Genomic DNA, 22,831 nt, shown 5'->3' with positions numbered 1-22,831 from the left:
TGCTCAACGCAAACACCAAATCTCGATGGTAGAGGGAGCATGCGATGCTTGATCACATCAACCTTGGAAACACTTCCAACACATATCGTCATCTCACCTTTAGCTAGTCTCCGTTTATTCCGCAGCTTTTATTTCGAGTTACTAACACTTAGCAACCGAACTGGTATCTAATACCCTGGTGCTGCTAGGAGTACTAGTAAAGTACACATTCATATAATGTATATCCAATATACTTCTGTCGACCTTGCCTGCCTTCTCATCTACCAAGTATCTAGGGTAGTTCTGCTTCAGTGACCGTTCCCTCATTACAGAAGCACTTAGTCTCGGGTTTGGGTTCAACCTTGGGATTCTTTACTAGAGCAGCAAATGATTTGTTGTTTCATGAAGTATCCCTTTTGCCCTTGCCCTTCTAGAAACTAGTGGTTTTACTAACCATCAACAATTGATGCTCCTTCTTGATTTCTACTTTCGCGGTGTCAAACATCGCGAGTTGCTCAAGGATCATCATGTCTATCCCTGATATGTTATAGTTCATCACGAAGCTCTAATAGCTTGGTGGCAGTGACTATGGAGAACCATCACTATCTCATCTGGAAGATTAACTCCCACTCGATTCAAGCGATTGTGGCACTCAGACAATCTGAGCACATGCTCAACGATTGAGCTTCTCTCCCTTAGTCTGCAGGCTTAAGAAACTTGTCAGAGGTCTCATACCTCTTGACGTGGGCACTAGTCTGAAATCCCAATTTTAGTCTTCGGAACATCTCACATGTTCTGCGACGTTTCAAAAACCGTCTTTGGTGCCACAATTCTAAACCGTTAGCATTACGCACTGAACTATCACGTAGTTATCAAAACGTGTATGTCAGATGTTTCGTAACATCTACAGACGACGCTGAGGCCAGCACACCGAGCGGTGCATTAAGGACATAAGCCTTCTGTGCAGCAATAAGGACAATCCTCAGTTTACGGGCCCAGTCCGCATAATTGCTACTACCAACTTTCAACTAAATTTTCTCTAGGAACATATCTTAAACAGTAGAACTAAAGCGTATGACATAATTTGTAAAGACCTTTTGACTATGTTCATGATAATGAAGTTCATCTAATTATAAACTCCCACTCAGATAGACATCCCTCTAGTCATCTAAGTGATACATGATCCGAGTCAAACTAGGCCGTGTCCGATCATCACGTGAGACGGACTAGTCATCATCGGTGAACATCTCCATGTTGATCGTATCTTCTATACGACTCATGCTCGACCTTTCGGTATCTTGTGTTCCGAGGCCATGTCTGTACATGCTAGGCTCGTCAAGTCAACCTAAGTGTTTCGCATGTGTTCTGAGGCCATGTCTGTACATGCTAGGCTCGTCAACACCCGTTGTATTCGAACGTTAGAATCTATCACACCCGGTCATCACGTGGTGCTTCGAAACAACGAACCTTCGCAACGGTGCACAGTTAGGGGGAACACTTCTCTTGAAATTTTAGTGAGGGATCATCTTACTTACTACCGTCGTTCTAAGCAAATAAGATGCATAACATGATAAACATCACATGCAATCAAATAGTGACATGATATGGCCAATATCATTTTGCTCCTTTGATCTCCATCTTCGGGGCACCATGATCATCTTTGTCACCGGCATGACACCATGATCTCCATCATCATGATCTCCAACGATTACTTCTACTTCTATGGCTAACGGCTTAGCAATAAAGTAAAGTAATTTACATGGCGTTATTCAATGACACGCAGGTCATACAAAAAATAAAGACAACTCCTATGGCTCCTGCCGGTTGTCATACTCATCGACATGCAAGTCGTGATTCCTATTACAAGAATATGATCAATCTCATACATCACATATATCATTCATCACATCTTCTGGCCATATCACATCACATAGCACATGCTGCAAAAACAAGTTAGACGTCCTCTAATTGTTGTTGCAAGTTTTTACGTGGCTTGTTTAGGTTTCTAGCAAGAACGTTTCTTACCTACATAAAACCACAACGTGATATGCCAATTTCTATTTACCCTTCATAAGGACCCTTTTCATCGAATCCGTTCTGACTAAAGTGGGAGAGACAGACACCCGCTAGCCACCTTATGCAACTAGTGCATGTCAGTCGGTGGAACCTGTCTCACGTAAGCGTACGTGTAAGGTCGGTCCGGGCCGCTTCATCCCACAATGCCGCCGAAACAAGATCCGACTAGTAACGGCAAGAAGAATTGGCAACATCTACGCCCACAACTACTTTGTGTTCTACTCGTGCATAGAAACTACGCATAGACCTAGCTCATGATGCCACTGTTGGGGAACGTAGCAGAAATTCAAAATTTTCTACGCATCACCAAGATCAATCTATGGAGTGATCTAGCAACGAGGGGAAGGAGAGTGCATCTACATACCCTTGTAGATCGCGATGCGGAAGCGTTGTAAGAACGCGGATGAGGGAGTCGTACTCGAAGCGATTCAGATCGCGGTTGATTCCGATCTAAGCGCCGAACCACGGCGCCTCCGCGTTCAACACACGTGCAGCCCGGTGACGTCTCCCACGCCTTGATCCAGCAAGGTGAGAGGGAGAGGTTGGGGAAGACTCCATCCAGCAGCAGCACGACGGAGTGGTGGTGATGGAGGAGCGTGGCAATCCCGCAGGGCTTCGCCAAGCACCGCGGGAGAGGAGGAGGAGGGAGAGGGGTAGGGCTGCACCAAAAGAGAGACGTTCTCGTGTGTCTTGGGCAGCCCAAACCTCAACTATATATAGGGGGGAGGGGGCTGCGCCCCCCTTAGGGTTTCCACCCCCAAGAGGAGGCGGCCAGCCCTAGATCCCATCAAGGGGGGCGGCCAAGGGGAGGAGGGGGGGCGCCCCACTAGATGGGCCCTAAGGCCCATCTGGACCTAGGGTTTGCCCCCTCCCACTCTCCCATGCGCCTTGGGCCTTGGTGGGGGGGCGCACCAGCCCACCTGGGGCTGGTCCCCTCCCACACTTGGCCCACGCAGCCTTCTGGGGCTGGTGGCCCCACTTGGTGGACCCCCGGGACCCTCCCGGTGGTCCCGGTACATTACCGATTTCACCCGAAACTTTTCCGGTGACCAAAACAGGACTTCCCATATATAAATATTTACCTCCGGACCATTCCGGAACTCCTCGTGATGTCCGGGATCTCATCCGAGACTCCGAACAACATTCGGTAACCACGTACATACTTTCCCTATAACCCTAGCGTCATCGAACCTTAAGCGTGTAGACCCTACGGGTTCGGGAACCATGCAGACATGACCGAGACGTTCTCCGGTCAATAACCAACAGCGGGATCTGGATACCCATGTTGGCTCCCACATGTTCCACGATGATCTCATCGGATGAACCACGATGTCGGGGATTCAATCAATCCCGTATGCAATTCCCTTTGTCTAACAGTATGTTACTTGCCCGAGATTCGATCGTCGGTATCCCTATACCTTGTTCAATCTCGTTACCGGCAAGTTTCTTTACTCGTTCCGTAACTCACATCATCCCGTGATCAACTCCTTGGTCACATTGTGCACATTATGATCATGTCCTACCGAGTGGGCCCAGAGATACCTCTCCGTTTACACGGAGTGACAAATCCCAGTCTCGATTCGTGCCAACCCAACAGACACTTTCGGAGATACCCGTAGTGCACCTTTATAGCCACCCAGTTACATTGTGACGTTTGGCACACCCAAAGCATTCCTACGGTATCCGGGAGTTGCACAATCTCATGGTCTAAGGAAATGATACTTGACATTAGAAAAGCTCTGAGCAAACGAACTACACGATCTTGTGCTAGGCTTAGGATTGGGTCTTGTCCATCACATCATTCTCCTAATGATGTGATCCCGTTATCAACGACATCCAATGTCCATGGTCAGGAAACCGTAACCATCTATTGATCAACGAGCTAGTCAACTAGAGGCTTACTAGGGACATGGTGTTGTCTATGTATCCACACATGTATCTGAGTTTCCTATCAATACAATTCTAGCATGGATAATAAACGATTATCATGAACAAGAAAATATAATAATAACCAATTTATTATTGCCTCTAGGGCATATTTCTAACATAAATAGCCATTGCCCCGCTAGTTACAATCACTCGTCTAGCACATTTTGCATGATTTTATTTTTCGAAATCACTAGTTAAGTTGTACCGTTGGAAAGGTCACTCATCATTTTTTTTGGAAAAAAGCACTACTCCTTTCGGGAAGCACAGGTCATGCTTCCCGCGAGCAGCAAGGGTCTGCTCTTCGCGGAAGCAAGTCTGTATCTCATGGCATTGCTTTTCCTTCTTAGAAGAACAGCTGTGATTCTCGCAAAAGCACATGTTGTGTTTCTCGTGAATTTTTTTTGCTTCCCCAGAAAAAGACTACAAAACCAATTTTCCATTACAAAAATCTAGGGAACGAACCCAAAAATGTTAGAGGAAACAAATTCCCGAGGATGCGGCTAGAGCGCAACATATCGCGGCGGTTGGCCGCATCACTTGACGGGCTCCCATGTTAAAAAATACATTTACGGGAGGCCTCCAAGAGGTACCCCTTAATTAGTTGCTTTTTTCCTTTCGCTTCCACCTTATTGGATAAAAGTTAAAAACCAGCAGCTAGAAGGACAAAAAATCTAAATCTTTTTCCGCAGATTTGAAAAATACCACAAATTAAAAATATCATGAGTTTGAAAAAGGTTCATGAATATGGAAACTTCTCATGAATTTGATTTTTTTAATTTATAAAAACAAAAAAATTAAAAAATGTTTAAGATATTAATAAATGATCATGAGTTTTAAGAGTGTATGTAAATTTGAAAATATTCTTGAATTGTACAAAAGTTAATGAATTTGATTAAAATTTGATATACAATGTTCACATATTTGAAAAGAGTCTGTGATTATGAAAAAGTTCAACAAAAAACCCGAAAAATAGACAGGAAAACATAGAAAAAAAAGGAAAGGAATAAAACAATGACCGAACCTCTGAAACCGAGAGCAACTGATCAAGGACTAGCCCTTGCACGAGCCCCGCATAGGCCGCTTTGGTGGATGAGTGGGCGACACATCGCATGCCCGCAACTGCGGCCATATGTCTCATGTTGGGCCCTCCCTCGGGATTTTTTTTATTTTTCTGTACGCGTTTTGGGTTTTAGATGTTTTTTTGTTTTCGCGTGATTTTCCCAATGTTTTGGAGGAAAAAAGTCCAATTGTTTATGCATGAAAAAACACAATTTTTCTTCTTCCATGGGAAGCATGGATTTGCTTCCACGAGAGGCACTCGGAAAAGGAAAAAAACGTGTTTTTTTCCTTCCATGGCAGGCACAAATTTACTTCTCGTGGAGGCACATTTTTGCTTCCACGAGTGGGCCTCTCAGAAATGAAGAAAAGGGTGAAAAACAAGTTACTCCTGGCTTGGTTTTAATTTTCTTGCCCCTTCTGGCTTGGATTTGGACACACAAGAAATCCAATATAGAAAGGAAAACTCCCAGGTTGCGAGAAGTGACGCACATGCAATACGCCACTAGTCAACCCCTAGGAAAGTGATAGTGACCTTTGTAATGGATACCCCTTAATTAGTGATCTCGGCCAAAACCGGATGGAAAGTTCTAAACCATTAAACAATGCGTCTACTAACAAAGCTAGCGGGAAGGTTCACATTTTGTAGGAGAAGAGCTGTATTTCATGCTACGTTGCGTGAAACTAGGGTTCCCCGCAATGGCTATCTATCACGAATTTGACGGAAGGTTATGTATCGCGGGATCTATTTCTCACTTATAGCAAGATGTACACTCTGGCCGCCTAAGGCGCTACGTGACCATGATGGCCCATTAGTGTACTAGGTCATGACATTTTATTCCCTTTTCCGGGTTTTCACGCGTTTCAACCCAGTTTTTTTTGTGTGGGTTACTTTGTTTGGTTTTCACTGTTGGGTTCGTGTTAATGTTTATGTCGGTCTTTTCCCTTTTTTTTATGTTTTATTTTTCTTTCTTTTTAATTTTCTTTTGATTCTTCCTCATTTTTTCTCTTTGAACTGTTTTTCACTTTGTTTTTATTGTTCCCTTTTTATCTTCAGTTTTTTATTTCCTTTTATTTTTAAACACGTATCTACATTTTTTTTAAAGATTGTAAACTTTTCATATACGTCAAGATTAATTTTTTAATACAGGTTAACATTCCTCAAATACAAGATTAACATTTTCCCAATATTCTTATATACTACACACTTCGCGTACATACTCTCTGATTTAACATTCCTATATACTACACACTTCGCGTACATACTCTCCGATTTAAAAAAATTATATACATAATTAATTTTTTTAAACATGTACTTTTGAATGTCTACTTTTTCATACACATTGTAGATATTTTTTATACATCAGAAATATTTTTTATATACATGTTTAACATTTTTCAAATACATGATTAACATTTTTTAAAACTTATATTTTTATGTCTACTTTTTTGCATACATATTATACATTTTTGTATACATCAGAAACATTTTTTATATACACAATTAACATGTTTTGATGCATGGCTACCATTTTTGCAAAAAAAATTGTAAATTGCTTTTTGTAATATATACATTTTCGGAAGTATAAACAAAAGTAAAGAAAGCAAAAAAAAGTCAAAAAACATATAAAGACATGAGTCAGTGGCCTCCTGGAGCAATGTGCCAGCCCATTTAGGCAGGCGTCTGGTTGCGCCAGCAAGTTGGATTATCCCTTGTGTTTCTCAAAAAAAAAGTTGGAACATCCCATTCACGAGCTTCCTTCATGCGACAACTGACTCTGTCTCCCGTCAAACGAGACATAATCACTCCCTCTATGTATCGCCTGATAGGAGACACTCGCTCATTGGGGTCATATTATGAGGATCAGCCCAAAAGAGCAGCGATTCACGACGAGTTATGTTCTTTCGGCCTTACTCTCTCTTTGTGAACCGATTTACCAAATGGTTTTCCATTCAGTTTACGGGGATGAACTATTATTGGTTTGATTGTTCATTTTTTTAACATTTTTCTTTTGCATTTTCTTTTCTTTTCTTTTCATTTGTTCTTTTCATTGGTTCTTTTTCATTTGTTCTTTTCTACTATTTTTCCTTTTTGTTTCTTTTTGAAAACAAATGTAAAAAAATGTATATGATGAACATTTTTGGTAAAAAAGATATTTTGTACATGACATTTTGCTAGTATATGTTGAACTTTTTTGGTAAAAAAGATATTTTGTACATGACATTTTGCTAGTATATGTTGAACATTTTCCAAATATACATTGAATAAATTCTAAATACATGACAACCATCCTTAAAATACATACATTGAACATTTTGTATATACCGGTTCATATTTTTCTTTTGAATACATGATGAACATTTTTTAAATATTTTTTTACATGTTTTCAAATGCATGAGGAATTTGTTTAAAGACAAGGTGGTAGGTATTTGTCTCATGGACTAATTTTTAACCTATAATATTTTGAAAACATTTATATAATATTCTGTATACATGATTAAAATGAATTTTAATAATAATAATAATAATAATAATAATAATAATAATAATAATAATAATAATAATAATAATAATAATAATAATAATAATAATAATAATAATAATAATAATAATAATAAAGCACACACACTCTGCATAAAAAAATCTATGCATGATGGGACACACTCGAAGACTAGCCGAAATGCGCTGGTAGCAGGTGATACAAGTAGTATCACCCGTAAAGAGCGATACATGGCATCACCTATTAGGTTGCTATTTCTTATATGATACTCACAATGTCAAAGTTTCAATGGGAGGGAGTCGATCGAAGCATATTGTTTGTGCTCCCTTGGCCAAGCCTAGTAGCGGGTTTATTTTCCATTTTGCTTTTCTCTCTTTTTTCTCGGTTTCTATCAGGTTCTTTTTAGTTTTTGTGTGTTTTGTATTATTGTTCCATTTGTTGTCCACCTTTTCATTTTGACTATTTTTAATATATTATTTTTTGAAGAAGTGTTCACTATTTTAAGAACCTTTTTGAAATCTGAAAATATCAATTTTAAATAAAAATATTCAGAAATTAAGTAAAACATTTTGTATTGTAAAGGCATTTAAAAAATATTTATAAATTACGAAAATGGACTTTAAAAATAAAAATTTGATGTGTTCTATGGAAAATATGGAAACAATTCATAAAACCAGAAGAAAAACCAGCAAAATCACTATAAAACCGACTGGACGATCCCATACACGATCACTCTTTGTGTCCACTCAACAATATTTCGCACCAAGCGTCATATATGAGAACTCCACTTGATCATCATATCATAACATACAACCAGGACCGGCCTCCAACAAATAAAATTAGTGCAATACAGATGAGGATCGATCTGACCCTTTTGTTGGATAGGTCCTATGTGCACAGAGCAACTAATGAGCGAGTATTCCTTCAGGAGCCCCCGCATGGGTCACTTTGGATGGGCTGGGAGCGCGCCACCTGACGCGCTCTTAGCCGTAACATGTCGCACTCTGGGCGCTCCCTTCAGTTTTTTTATTTTTCTGTGCATTTTCTGATTTTAGATGATTTTTTATATTTTTTTTGCTTTTCAGTTTGCCTCCGGTTTTGCTTATGTTTTGGACCAAAAATTTGATTATTTCGGTGAAAAAATGCTTTTTTGCCGGGAGAGACATGGATTTACATCTCGTGAAGGCACGGATTTTCTTACACGAGAGGCACAACCGTGCCTCTCGCAAAAGGGAAAAAACATGTTCTTTTCCTTCGATGAGATGCACGGATTTACTTGTCGTGAAGTCACGGATTTGCATCCGCGAGAAGCACAGCCGTGCCTCATGGAAAAGAAAAAATTATTTTTTTTCCTTTCAGCGAGAGGCACGGATTTACTTCTCATGGAGGCACGGATTTGCTTCGTCGAGAGGCACGCCCTTGCTTCTCGCAAAAGGGAAAAATTCATGTTTTCTTTTTCCTTCCGCTAGATGTATGGATTTACTACTCGCGGAGGCACGGATTTGCTTACACAAAAAACGCGTTTTTTTCTCTTCCACCGAAGGCACGGATTTGTTTCTGCGACATGCACAACCGTGCCTGTCAAAAAAGAAAAAGAAAAAAACGTTTTCCCTTTCGCGAGAGGCATAGATTTATTTATCTTGGAGGCATGGATTTGCTTCGGAGAGAGGCACATGCGTGCCTCTTCCGAAAGGCAAACAAAATGTCCTCAAGTTTTGAAAGAAAAGTTCGTCGAAATATATCAACATGTAATCTAATTTTGAAGATATCAACGTGATGAATTCAATGGTGAAAATGGTTCAAAATTTAGGCGCACGGTTTAAGAAATAAAACATTTTGAATAAACGAATCTACCAAAAAAGAGAAAACTCACAGGTTGCAACAAGTGACGCCCTGCATATGCGCCACTTGTCGCAATTTAGGAAGACGTGACTGATCTTTGCAAAGAGTATTACTTAATGAGTGATTTCGCTATGTGCAGCTCCGCATGACTGTTTGGCAGGGAAATGCACAAGGAGCTGTCCTAATGGGCTGGCTCAGTCGACGCTACTCTCCTCCTAGCTTTCATTTGTTTGTTTCACAACTATTTTTTATGTCCAAATATTTTGCTTTCTTTTGAATTTCATTTGTTTTACAACTGTTTTCTTACAGAAAAATATAACCATATTTTATGAGTGTCAATTTTTGAGTTACACAAAATAATTTTTCTAAAAGGTATGTTAATATTTGGAAATTACGTGTACAATTTTCAAAAATACATGAAACAAATCATAAGTATTTCAAACAAATGCATTGTGTATTTAAAAATGTCCATCGGTTGAAACAACAGAAAACCGATGCAAAATGCAATGTACTCCCTCGGTAAAGAAATATAAGAGCGTTTACATCACTACTTAATGATCTGAACGCAGCAGAATTGGAAAGAAAAGCTGTTAAGAAGCATACATGAACTCGGAACGTAGAAAAAAGTTAGTGAAGCATAAAATAAATCTGAAACATGGGGCCGGCCCAGCTGGTCTCCCTGGTTTTGCTATCTTGTTGATCTGGTTGCGTATTATGTCTCCAAAAATAAATAAATCTTGTTGCGTATTCTACGATAGACGTGCAACCATGCATATGTAGATACGTGGAGAGCTATGGTTTCCTCCTTCGACGTTTTAGTCGTGGTGGAGTGCCAGATCTGGAGTTCGACAGCATGTCCGGGGTGTTGCCCCGGTCTGATTCGTTCAACAACAATGACTTCACTTTTGGTGAGCCACCTTGGAGGTCCGCAAAGCTGCTTATCAGCGATGGAGCCGCGTCAAGCTCGGGTGAGGAGGTGATCCGTCATTTTTTCCTTTGATGGCTGCTGTGGTGGTGCGGAGGCAGGTGACGGGAGTTTGTGTTAAGCTCAGCGATGTTCTACTATCTTTTCAGCATTGTCATGTCGGTGTTTATGTGACTTGTACTTTGTTTTTCATGATATGATATGAATGAAACACGTATTACGATGCCAAAAAATGATACGTGGAGAGCTCCATCTCTGGGCCCGAAGGGCTCTGCCTCTAGCCACCGCACCACCCCGCAGCCAAGCGGCCGTGTCATCACCACCTCACCACCCGGAGTTGCGCCACCCGAAATGGCGTGTCGTCGCCAAAACCATCGTCGAACTAGGGACACCGCTGCCAGCCCTCCCGAGCAGGGGCGCTGCGGGCGGGGAAGTCGGGGCTGCCGCCGCCGACACCACACGAGCAAGGCCCGGTGGCGCACGCCAGCGGCGGCGGGAGGGGGCTAGGGGGAGGGAGGAGGCGCTGGAGGGAGGGAGGGGAGCCCCCGGTCGTCTCACTTGGGGAGACGACACACGTGACCAATGGATACGTCATCCTTGGGACTCCCAACCAGGTATAGGGGCAGGTAGTCGCTGAGTGGAGTGATTGAGACCCATCTTTGAGAGGATTATAAGAAATGGTTGGACTCTTTCTCGAGGAAGAGTAGGGACTCGGGTAATTAGCATAATATAGTGGAATGGATAAAACTTTCTATATACGGATGAAATAACACGGACCATTATGGTGGAATGGAATGCACGTACTGTACTGTTCTGATGGAATCGAAAAATTGTGATATATTGTAATGATTAAAATGTGCTTTGTTTTGGCAAGAAAAAAGCTCAAAAATCTTTAAACTTATCGGCTTTGTTTAGTCAGTTGTCAAAGAAAATTTATTTCCACCGACGGATAGGACACCCATCAGTGGAGGAGACTTCCTAGTCACAGAGCAACTAATTGAGGAGCGCTCGTTTGGGAGCCTCCCGAAAGTCACTTCAGGTGGGTCGAGAGCACGCCACTTGGCGCGCTCTTAACCGCCATCACATGTCGCGCTTTGGGTGCTCCCTTCGGATTTTTTTTATTTTTCCACACTCGTTTTCAGCTTTTTAGATGTTTTTTGCTTGTTTTTTTTGGCTTTTCGTTTTTCCACCTGTCTTTCTTAGCTTTTGGCATTTTTCTCGAAAGGCACAGTTTTCTTCTTTTGCTTCAACGTGTTCTTTTTGCTTTCGCGAGATGCACGGATTTGCTTCCGCGAGAGGCACGACCATGTCTCTCGGAAACGAAAAAAGAACGTGTTTTTTTGCTTCCGCGAGAGACATGGTTTTGCTTTCGCGAGAGGCACGGATTTGCTTCCACGAGAGGCACGGCTGCGCCTCTCGAAAAAGGAAAAATTAACGCGTTTTATTTTTTTCTTTTTGCTTCCGCGAGAGGCACATATTTGCTTCCGCGAGAGGCTCGACCGTGCCTCTCAGAAACGGAAAAGATGCAGCCGTGCCTCTCGGAAACGAAAAAAAACATGTTTTCATTTTTTCCTTCTGTGAGAGGCACGGTTTTGCTTCCGCGAAAGGCACGGCCATGCCTCTCGGAAACGAAAAAAACGCGTTGGTTTTCCTTCCGCGAGAGGCATGTTTTTTTGTCCGGTTTTTTTGTGAAAAAAGTTCATCAAAACCTATCAACGTGCGATCTAGTTTTGAAGATCTAGACGTGAGGAATTCAACGATGAATATGGTTCGAGATTTGGACGCATAAAACGTTTTGAATAAACGGATCTACGAAAAAGAGAGAAAATTCTAAGGCTGCGATAAATGGCACACATGCAGCGCACCACTTGTCACAACCTGGGAAGGTGGAAGTGATATTTGAAAGAAGAATTAAATACACTATGAGTGCCTTAACTTGTCCGACGCGTTCAGTTTGGTTCCTAAACTTGCAAAATACACAAAACTGGTGTTGTAACTTGTCCGGGTGTTCAAATACAGTGCCTCTCGGCGTATTCAGTCGTATGCAGTGCACGGGTGGCATGCCAGCGTGTCGCTGCCCCACATGTCAGTGGCTGGGGGTGCGCCGTGAGCTACCTGTGTTGGTTTCTTACGGGGAACCCCATGCACTTTAATTAAACATCGCAAAAATGCCCCTGTAACCGCGGGTGAAAGAACATGCAGTGCCCCATGTTTGGTTTTGGTAATTGATGACAATCTTTATGGACTAATGGTTGCCTTAAGTTATATTTGAAGGGTTTGTCCATAGGCTTTTCTTGGAGTCCATTTGTTGGTTTCAAGGAGAGTTTGTGATGACCAAGGTGCTATAAAGGAATTATCCAAAGATTGGTCTTGTGAGTGTTGAGCTTATTGCAAGCATGTCTTGAAGAAGTGTGTGTGATCATTCATGTTTACCTTCAAGACATCGTCCAAATGAAGAGAGTTGGAAAGATTCAAGCTTGATCAAGACTAAGTCAAAGAGTGAATCAAGTTGATCAACACACAAAGCGTAGAAGATGTACCGAGAGGGATCACGTGATCGCATGGTAAGGTAAGCATTGTCCTTTATGCTTTGTGTACTAACCCATGGTCTACGTGAGAGTTCTATGTGGGGTTAGGTATGTTTCCATGGGCTAGCGTCATGAGGAAGATATTATACAACCCATGGAGGACGACATCAAGCGGTGGTCGTCATCAAGTTTGCGGTGTGCAAGTTCAAGCGGAGCATCATGAAGAGATCAAGTGCTTGAAGCTTGCCGTCCATTGTGGTGTCAATGGACTTGTGAAGATGTGCTGAAGAGTGGCTCACCCATAGTGGAGTATGAGGGAGCAATCATCTAGTCTCCATCGACCCAACGCAATCAAGAAAGATGGTCCATCTTGAGGAGGAGAAGATCGTCATCATCTAGCTCAAGTGGATCATGTGCAAGGCAAAGGTTTGCCCTTGATAGGTTTTCTATTTTACCGGTCTCATGGTGGTAATTAGGAGACTGGGTTATAGGATCGTTTGCCGTACTATCAAGGGGGGCTCTCGATGAGTAGCTTGATCGTATCATTCGTAGAGAGCTCAAACCATTGCATCCTTGCATCATATTTCTTGGTTCTTGTTTGATTCTCTTTGTGAGTCTTAGAGCTCTTGGTCATCTTGATGACAAGCTCGAGTTCATCGAAAACGGAGTTCACATGCTTCTTCTATGATGTTTTCGATGTTGGAGGTTCTGCCGGTTCTTCTTTGTTGGACGTTTCGCTCCTCTTTTTGTTAGGCATACCTCCCCTGCCTCTTCTTACTATAACCAACAAGCTTGAGTTTGCTCAATTCGGAGCTCATTTGCAGAAGTTATGGCAGTTCTGGTCTTCCTTGGAGTGTACTTGTTTTCGTGGACTTGGCATAAGGTTGGCGCCAGCGGTAGTACCACTGGACCGGAGCGGCAGTACCGCGTATCGCCACAAGCGGTAGTACCGCCGTTCCACAGTGGTAGTACCGCCTATGGCCATAAGCGGTAGTACGGCTCCGGTTCCGCGCTGGTACCGCCTCGACTCGAGACGTGGTTTTCTCGTGTCAGGTTCAGCGGCAGTAGTTGCAGCAGTAGGAGCGGTAGTACCGCTCGTGTGCGGTAGTACCGCGGCTACCACCGCCCCTAGTACCGCTGGGCCAAGCGGCAGTACCACTGCGGCCAACGGTAGTACCGCTGGCTCCAGCGGTAGTGCCGCTCATACGGCTCTGCCTCGCCCTCTGTTTTGCTCCGCTCTCTATGTTCTACCGCCCGGGCGGTAGTACCGCTCCCCTGAGCGGTAGTACTACTCGTGCGCGGACTGAGCACATAACGGTTGGATTCGGGAGCTCCTATAAAAGGGGGTCTTCTTCCCCATTCAACCTTATCCTTTGAGCTCGTATTCTTCCCCCATTGTTGACCTTCTTCGAGCTTGCTAACTCTCAATCCCTTCATGGATTCTTGCTAGTTTTTGAGGGAAAAGAGAGAGGAGATCTAGATCCACATTTCCACCAATCACTTTCTCCTCTATGTGAGGGGAACCCATTGGATCTAGATCTTGGAGTTCTTGGAGTTCTTGGTGTTCTCCTTCTTGTTCTTCCTCTCATTTTCCTCCCTAGCATTAGTTGCTTCGGTGTGATTTGAGAGAGAAGGACTCGGGCACTCCGTGTGCCCTTGCCATTGCATTTGGTGCATCGGTTTGAGTTCTCCATGGTGATACGTGGAAGTTACAAGTTGAGAAGCTTATTACTCTTGGGTGCTTGGTACCCTTGAGCTTGTTCCTCTTGGGTGCTTGGGCGCCCTAGACGGTTGAGGTCACCTCGGAGCCATATTCCATTGTGGTGAAGCTTCGTGGTGTCGTTGGGGAGATAGCCCCAACCTTTGTGGTGTTCGGAGCTCAATCATTGTGGTGTAAAGCTCCGAGCAAGCGTCGGGGTCTCCAATTAGGTTGTGGAGATCGCCCCGAGCAATTTGACGGGTACCGGTGACCGCACCCAAGGGTTGCCAAAGTGTACGGGTTCGGTGACCGCCCCCAAGGGTTGCCATTTGTACAGGTTCGGTGACCGCCCTCAACGGTCCCTTAGTAGAATCACGGCATCTTGCATTGTGCGAGGGCGTGAGGAGATTACGGTGGCCCTAGTGGCTTCTTGGGGAGCATTGTGCCTCCACACCGCTTCAAACGGAGATTAGCATTCGCACGGGTGTGAACTTCGGGATACATCGTCGTCTCCGCGTGCCTCGGTTATCTCTTACCCGAGCCCTTTACTTATGCACTTTACTTTGTGTAGCCATATTGTTTCTTGTCATATATCTTGCTATCACTTAGTTGATTACCTTGCTTAGCATAAGTTGTTGGTGCACATAGGTGAGCCTAGTTGTTTTAGGTTTTGTGCTTGTCAAATTAACCGTTAGGTTTATTCCGCATTTGTTCAAGCATCAACCGTAATTATTTTAAAGCGCCTATTCACCCCCCCTCTAGGCGACATCCACGATCTTTCAGCGGGAACAGAGACCGTGTTCACTTTTGCACGTAGGTACCCTTAACCCCCTGCCCCTTCGCTCTCTGTCGCCACCGCTTCGTATCCTTTCTCTTACTCTTCTCCCGATCATTGCAAGGCGGTGGCGGCGCTGGTGCGGCACGGCACGGTGACCGGTGGCGGCGGCGGCGATGGATCGACCACGTCGTCGACGTCCAGGCGAGGAAGCTCCTTCCTACGGTTAGTAGCTCCGTCGTTCTCTTCCTCCATCCCGATTTCCTTGCCGCCGCAGGGTAGGGTTGAGGGGCTTGGGTGTCTTCTATTTCCCGTGGTAGATGTCCATCTTTAGTCAGTGTTATGTGCGAGATGAGGACTGTTGTGAACGGCATTGGCCCCTTTTCAGGCGTAATAGGGCTAGGGTTTTGTTGGGGGTTATTATGGAGGAAACTTTTTGTTTGAAAGGGGGTGATCTTGGATAAAAAGATCCAGAGGAGAAAAGGGATAAGAATGGACTGAAGAAAACTTCCAAACATGGGTGTTACAATGCACTGTTCTATATGTGGAGCTGCAGACCATAACAAGAAGGGTCACCACAATGATAAACCAAATGCAACAACACAAGAGGAGGCAGAAGATTATGCTGACCCAAGCATCATTGCAGACAAATGGCGCCCGGCCTTCTGGCCTCCTTGTCTATGTCCACTGCTCGCCGGCCAAAGGGCAACGACGAAAGATTCCGCCGCTGTCGCCGCCGCTAGCCATCAGAGAATATTTCACCGCTAGCCATCTCTACCAGCATAGGAGGAGGGGGAGTAGAAAAATGACGCCGGCCTTCTGGCCTCCTCGTCTAGGTCCATTGCTCACCGGCCAAACAACAACGACGAATCGGAGAAGAATCCGCTGCCGCCGCCGTCGCGTGGATAGAGTTAGGGATTCGCCTTTTCGATTTGGGAATCGGGGAATTGGCCATCAAGGGTTATAAAGTACTAGGGGCTTTTTTGCGACGCTTAACTAAAGTACAAGGGGTTCCCCATAAAACAAACCAGCATGGGCAACCACTGACATGTGGGCTGGCGACACGCTGGCATGCCACGCGTGCACTGCATAAGGCCGAATACATTGAGAGGCACTGTATTTGAACGCCGAGACAAGTTACAGCACCAGTTTTGTGTATTTTACAAGTTTAGGAACCAAACTGAACGCGCCGGACAAGTTAAGGCACTCACAGTGTATTTAACTCTTGAAAGAAAAAACTCCTCAATTAATGACTTCATCCTAGTCAGTGCCTCTTGCGCCACAATGCAATCCGGCGCTGGCGCTGAGCCAGTGGCTGCATGGGCCGGCCCAGCAGCAAGAGCAAAGATGGCTTCAACCTGTGAGAGCATGATGAAGATCAACGTTGACGGCGGCCTGTCGAGGTCGGGGCGCATTGTGCAGAGATGAGGAGGGAAGGTTTCAAGGTGCTTCTGCTCTTGTTACTTTTGGTCCGAATGAACCTGATATTTTAGAAGCAGCCGCTTGTCGTGAAGGGCTTGCGCTAGCGGCTGACCTGAACCACCAGCGAGTTCAAAACGCTTGTGACCCATGTGTGCAGCGAGTTCAAGACTGGTGAAAAAGAAAAAACAAAGATAAATTTAGCAATAGGAAAATCTAAGCTGTCATATTATCAATGAGCGGACTAGGGACCCATGTGTCGTCACCCCCCACCCCCCCTTCTCATGCATCACGCATGCATGCGCCACAACACACAAGTGTGTGTGTGTCGATATAACTAAAGATTCCATCAAATTTAAATTTGTTACCAATTTCATATCACAACGCATTAATCCGATTGACGATCCATTTCCACCTTTAGCTCCGGGGGGTGAGATCTTTGATAATAGATCTCATGTCGACATGTTTTGACAAAAAGGCAATACTTAACAACTTATTGGACTTAGTTATCAGGTCATTAGCCAATTAGTTGTCATATATCCTATATAACTAAATAGGTGATCTTCACCAATAAATTATTCTTAACATGCAAATATGCCATCTTAACATGCAATCATGCATGGAAAAGTTCCACCTCAACATGCACCCTTGCATGAGAATTTCATCCAATCATCCTACTTATACATTAAATATAAATATTCTGCGTACTTATAATCAATTTCATATGTGTTCTTATTTTCATTTATCCTAGTGTTAACCCAAACACTCATGTTAAATACAATCAAATCTCATTAGATTAATCAAATTCCGCGGGAACGCAATGGGGTATCATCTAGTTATATTAACGACGCTTTGATCCCTACCTGGGTCAGTTATGGCTCGATTCAAATAGATATTCAATGCCTGAATGATTTGATGGTCAAGCATGATGTCATTGTGCATGTAAGAATATACATCGGTCTTTTATAGGCCTTCATTACGGGTGGTCAAGAAGCCGAAATATGGAAGGGTCCGAAGATTCCCTAAGAAGTTCTAAAGCCAGGTTGCATGGCACTATGGAGGCCTAGTCCGGACAGTTAGTTAATGGAGACATCAAGAAAACTGAGGTTGGTATGGTTTATTTGACACAGGAGGAGCCCAACACGATTTCATCTCGGGAGATTCCGAGAGAAGCATGGCCAAAATTCTAGACAAGCTTGAGAAATACACACGGTGTACTAAACCTAGGATGGCCCATCAGCTAGGAAGCGGTCAATGGGCTGGCCTCAAGGCCCAATAGCCAAGGTGTGGCCTAGGATCCTTGCTCTACGGGAAGCGCTCCTTCCGGGAGGATCTCATATTGGCATGCAAGTCAAGAAGCCCTCGTCCGATCCGGACCCTAGGTCGGTTAGCAAAAGGTATAACCTTGAGTCTCGAACACCTTTATAAGACGAGACCAGGGGTAGTTCGAGGCATCTGTCTGTAGCATCATCGTCTCGATAGCATTATCACCACATACCCCGTCATACGAGACGTTTTTCCCCATCAATCAAATCCGAAGTAGGAGTAGGCTCTTACCTCCATGATGATGGCCCGAACCTGGGTAAACTCACCACATGTGAATCCCCTCCGGTACTTCCGATCCCGCGCATCATCCTCTCGGGACTACTAACGGTTTTCAGTACCTTCACTAATTCTTTTGGGACACAAGATGAAAACGAAATATGACAATGCTTTCAAGGCTTGGCAAGCTGAACTCTTGTAATTTCTGTTTCTGCTTCTTTTTGGCTCCGTTTGTTAAGGTTTGTTTTCCTTCATTTATCTTATTTTTTGTCTTATCTCAAACCAGTGCGTACATACACTTCCTAATGATATAAAAAGTTGCAGTGGTGTTTGCCCCCTCGCCATGAAAATCATGTTATTTATCTAGACGAATTTAGCTCTGCTTGAATTTCTGTTGTATATAATGGCTGGATGTAATGTCATTGTAGCCGACACATCTTTGATAAAGTTATTTCATGGTTATATGCTCGGTTATTATTTGGGTTTTTGCAATAAGATGTCTTGAATCCAATTATAATGAATGCAATTACATTTAACAAAAGAATTAAATTTAATACACAAAGGGACCATGCTACGACTGATCAAGGAAAAAAGGACCACAATCATCGTTCACTTTAAAACAACAACATAAGACCAGCCGCAACAACAATCAGACCGAGCCAGGCCATCGCAGACTGATCAACGCCAGCCGGCGCAGTTGAGCTTAATACTGTCTCGGACTGGCAATGACGTCGGTTCCCTGTCCGTCGGCACCGCTGCACAGTCCGCACTTCTTTGGACTTGACGTTGACCTTGACCTTCATGCCGGCATCGCAGTGCCCGGAGACGCCGCAGATGAAATATCGGGTCCCAGCGATGGCAAGCGGAACAACATCGTTACCGGTCGGGAAAGTCGCTATGGGGCTGAAGCAGTTGAAAGAGTCATACCCCGTCTTGCTCACCTCCACCACGTTGCGCACGGCGGTGGAGTACTGGAACTTGAGCTCATCGCCGGTGGTGAACCTGATTCTCGAAACTCACTGGGAGTAGTTGGTTTGAAGGTCCCACGACCCGTCCGGCTCGCCCACGGTGTGGCTGGCACCAAGCGCCGTCCCAAGCATGGTCATGGCCACGGTGATTAGAATAAGAGTTTTGGTCCCCATGGATTAAATATGGATCTAGAGTACTGGCAAGCTGACTTAGTAGTAACTGAAAAAATGGTGGGGGATGGAAGTTAGCGCTAGAGAGAAATTTGGTTATATTGTCTGATCAACTAATGATCACAAGCTCCAAGGAAGCTAAAGAGAGAAATGGCTGCAGGATGGATGGTGTTGTGAGATCATTGATACTAGTGTGTCGATCGGGTGTAAGCGCGTTGACCAGGTGACATAGAATAGGTCGTCTAAAATACATGAAGATAACATCGTACACGTTAGCTCCTGAAACTGATATTATTATATATGATTGGCTTCATAGCTTTAATAGAAAACTAACAATGGAGAAGATGTGATCAGTAGCCGTCAGTAGACCGGGTCTGGGGAGAAAATGATTAGTAACCATATTGTCAGCAGACCATGTCCAAACAATTAGTTAGGAAATCATCAGTAGCCATCAGTAGACCTTGTCCTCGATCGATCCGGATGCCCGCACGAGCGTACTAAACATAAATTAATCCAACATATTTTCTAGTTAAACATTCCGAACGTGTTGATGCGCACATGTACTACATCGGTACGTCAAATAATTATATAATTAATTAAGGTTCTTCTAAAATAATAATTAAGATGTATGCCACCGTGAAAATTCACGGAAATTCACTATTGATAATATGTTGTGTTGACCAAATTCAAAAGTTGCATAGTCTGCAGGGTAAGGGCGCCTCGCCGTTGTCATATAGCTAAAATCATATTTGGCAAAGAGGATTTATAGTTGGTCATAGTTTTTGGTAGTGAAAGGTAATTCCACTAATAATTAGTTGTCATATATGTACTATACATTTGAGCTAAACCACGACACTTATCATAGATCGGAGGGAGAATTTTTTATCACCATCGTTTCTCCTCGAGATGGTCTTGTTTCTTTTATTTAGTATGAGTTCCCCTGTTCCATTTCACACGATAAAACCACAACATTTTGCAGTGCGCCAAAATATCAAGGGGTAATCTCTGCGGTCCTGAGTGGGAAACTGTACCTTGGGCACATTGGCTAGAACCTGGTACTTACGTCCAAATACTACCACTAAGTACACCTTAAGGAAAACTCTCATAAGAGAACAATTTGAAGCAGGCTCACAAGGTCGGCCCTGGAGAGGTTATAACATTTGCGAGGTAAATGACAATTCAAAGCTAAATGAAAAAAATTAAACTAAATATTATCCTTTTTGTTAATCATCTCTTAGCCCTTTTCTTTATTACGACAACGTAAAACTAAATGCCCTTTATAGCTGCTAAGATAAAATCATAAATCTGCCATCTTGAAAGAAAAACGACGGAGGATGTATCGGAGGATCTGCCATCTCTTAGCCCTTTTCTCTTTCATTTTCTTTTGGGCTTATCTGTGCTGCGGCCCCAGCGTGCTGGATGTATCGGAGGTTTGCTTTATAATATAAAGCGGGGGGAAACCCTTTTTCTTAAAACGACGGAGGAAAGCTACGCTAGCTGAAGAGAAAAGCTACAAGGGGACACCACGATGCTGCATCCGGCCATGGTTTTTGCTGGAACCAGTTGGTGAGGACACTGGAACCAGCCGTGGTGCATCCCGGGAACCCGACGGCAATAGATGCCGCATCGGGTCATCCTTTTTGCCAGAATTGACATGTGTGGATGCTAGAATAGGGCAGGAGAAAAGCTGCAAAACCTCAACGACCGTGCAACCATGGTTCCCGCGAGCTACGACGGCATGCTTCTAGCAGTGTGGCGTGGTGCTGGGACCCGTCTGCAAAAAAGTTGCAAGCAGTCATCAAAGTAGCTATGACGGTGGTGACTGCGAGCTGCGCATGGGAATCAACAACGGTGAGCAGCGGCTTGCCAGCGAGATGTTACAACCAGCGCTTGCAAATGCTGGAACCAGAGAGAGTTTTTGCTGGAACTAGTGTGACTGTCACTTGCGAGCATCAGCGTAGCAGAAGCCATTGATAATACATCTCGCCGGCGTGGCGCGGTGCTAGGGACCGGGGCGACAGGAGGTGCGATGCTGCCGGGGGGGGGGGGGCACTGGCAAGCTGCGCGAGGGGAAGGGGGTTTGGCGAGACTGCACAAAGTGTGGGGAGGAAGGAGCTGAGCAACCAAATCAGACAACCTAGGCAGCTTGCATCTAAGGACTAGTGCGCAACTGACCGCAAATTGGGCCGGCCGACCGACACCTTGCACTGCCCTTTACTTTTTTCCATGATTATAGTTCGGCTTTGCAAGAAGATAAGTTAAATTCAATTATAATGGAAGAAATTACATTTAACAAAAGAACTGATTTATAATACACAAATAAGCATGCACGGCGCATCAAAGAGGAAAAAAGCACCACAATCGTCGGTCACTAAAAGAACAACACGAGACCAGCCGCGACAACGGCCAGACCTAGCCGCGCCACCGCAAACTGATCAATGCCACCTGTTGTGGCCGAGCTTAATACAGTCTCGGACCGGCACCGAAGCCGCTTCCCCGTCCCTCGGCACCGTTGTACTGTCCGCACTGCCTTCGACTTCACATTGACTTGAACCTTCATACCAGCAACGCAATGCCCTGGAACGCCGCAGATGAAGTACCGCGTCCCAATGGCTGCAAGTGGGACGACATCTTTGCCGGTCAAGAACGTCGCGATGGGGCTGGAGCTGTTGCAGGAGTCGTACCCAGCCTTTCTCACCTCCACCACATTGTGCACGGTGGTGGAGTACTGAAACTGGAGCTCATCGCCGGTGGTGAACCTAGTTCTCGAAGCCCACAGGGTGTAGTTGGTTTGCAGGTCCCATGATCCGGCCGGCGCGCCCACTGTGTGACTTGCGCCGAGCACCATCCCGAGCATGGCCATGGCCACGGTGATCAGCATAAGAACTTTAGCCCCCATGGATTAAATGGCGATCGACTAGCTAGCTAACTGAAAAGATCGGAGCTAGAAGTTAGCACTAGAGAGAAATTTGATAGTATCCAAGGAAGTTGCAGAGAGAATTGGCTGCACGATGGAATGTGATGTAAGATCGTTGATGCCACTATGTCGAAATATATAGGCGATGGATTGGTTCAAGCTAGGATCATCACGTGTAAGCGCGTTGACCAGGTGAGGTATGGTAGGTCTAAGATGCATGAATATGAGTAATAGTATTCCCAGATGAATTTAAATACATGTTGGTGCGTGCACGCTTGGCTCGCCTATTATACTATGATAATCTAATAATGGTGACGATGGGATTCGTAGCCGAGAGTAGACTGGGTCTGGCGGCAAACCCTCAGGCTGCTATCGATCCGGTGCCCGAGCGTGCTAAACATTAATTATTTGAACATAATCTTTGATTAAAGTTATGAACGTGTTGGTGCGCGTGCATATTCCTACCACAAGATAATTGATTTATTAAGATGTATATCACTGTAA

The 22,831-nt window shown here is 44.2% G+C and overlaps 1 protein-coding gene and 1 pseudogene across 1 annotated transcript; both read right to left on the bottom strand.

The window, feature by feature from the left end:
• Positions 1–18,484: 18,484 nt before the first annotated feature.
• LOC109747808 (mavicyanin-like) lies at positions 18,485–19,579 on the bottom strand (annotated as a pseudogene).
• Positions 19,580–20,096: 517 nt separating this feature from the next.
• Positions 20,097–22,539, bottom strand: LOC109748095 (uclacyanin 1-like). Its single transcript, XM_020307150.4, has 4 exons — positions 21,823–22,539; positions 20,543–20,595; positions 20,442–20,498; positions 20,097–20,147 (listed from the first exon to the last, which is right to left on the bottom strand). Exons 1-4 carry the CDS (start codon positions 22,307–22,309, stop codon positions 20,097–20,099), a joined length of 648 nt encoding a protein of 215 aa, XP_020162739.2. The 5' UTR covers positions 22,310–22,539.
• Positions 22,540–22,831: the final 292 nt, after the last annotated feature.

This window comes from Aegilops tauschii, chromosome 1 (assembly GCF_002575655.3).
Source record: "Aegilops tauschii subsp. strangulata cultivar AL8/78 chromosome 1, Aet v6.0, whole genome shotgun sequence".
Taxonomy (NCBI): Eukaryota; Viridiplantae; Streptophyta; class Magnoliopsida; order Poales; family Poaceae; genus Aegilops; species Aegilops tauschii.
Note: the sequence above shows the minus strand (reverse complement) of the source record. Positions and strands in the feature narration are given on the sequence as shown.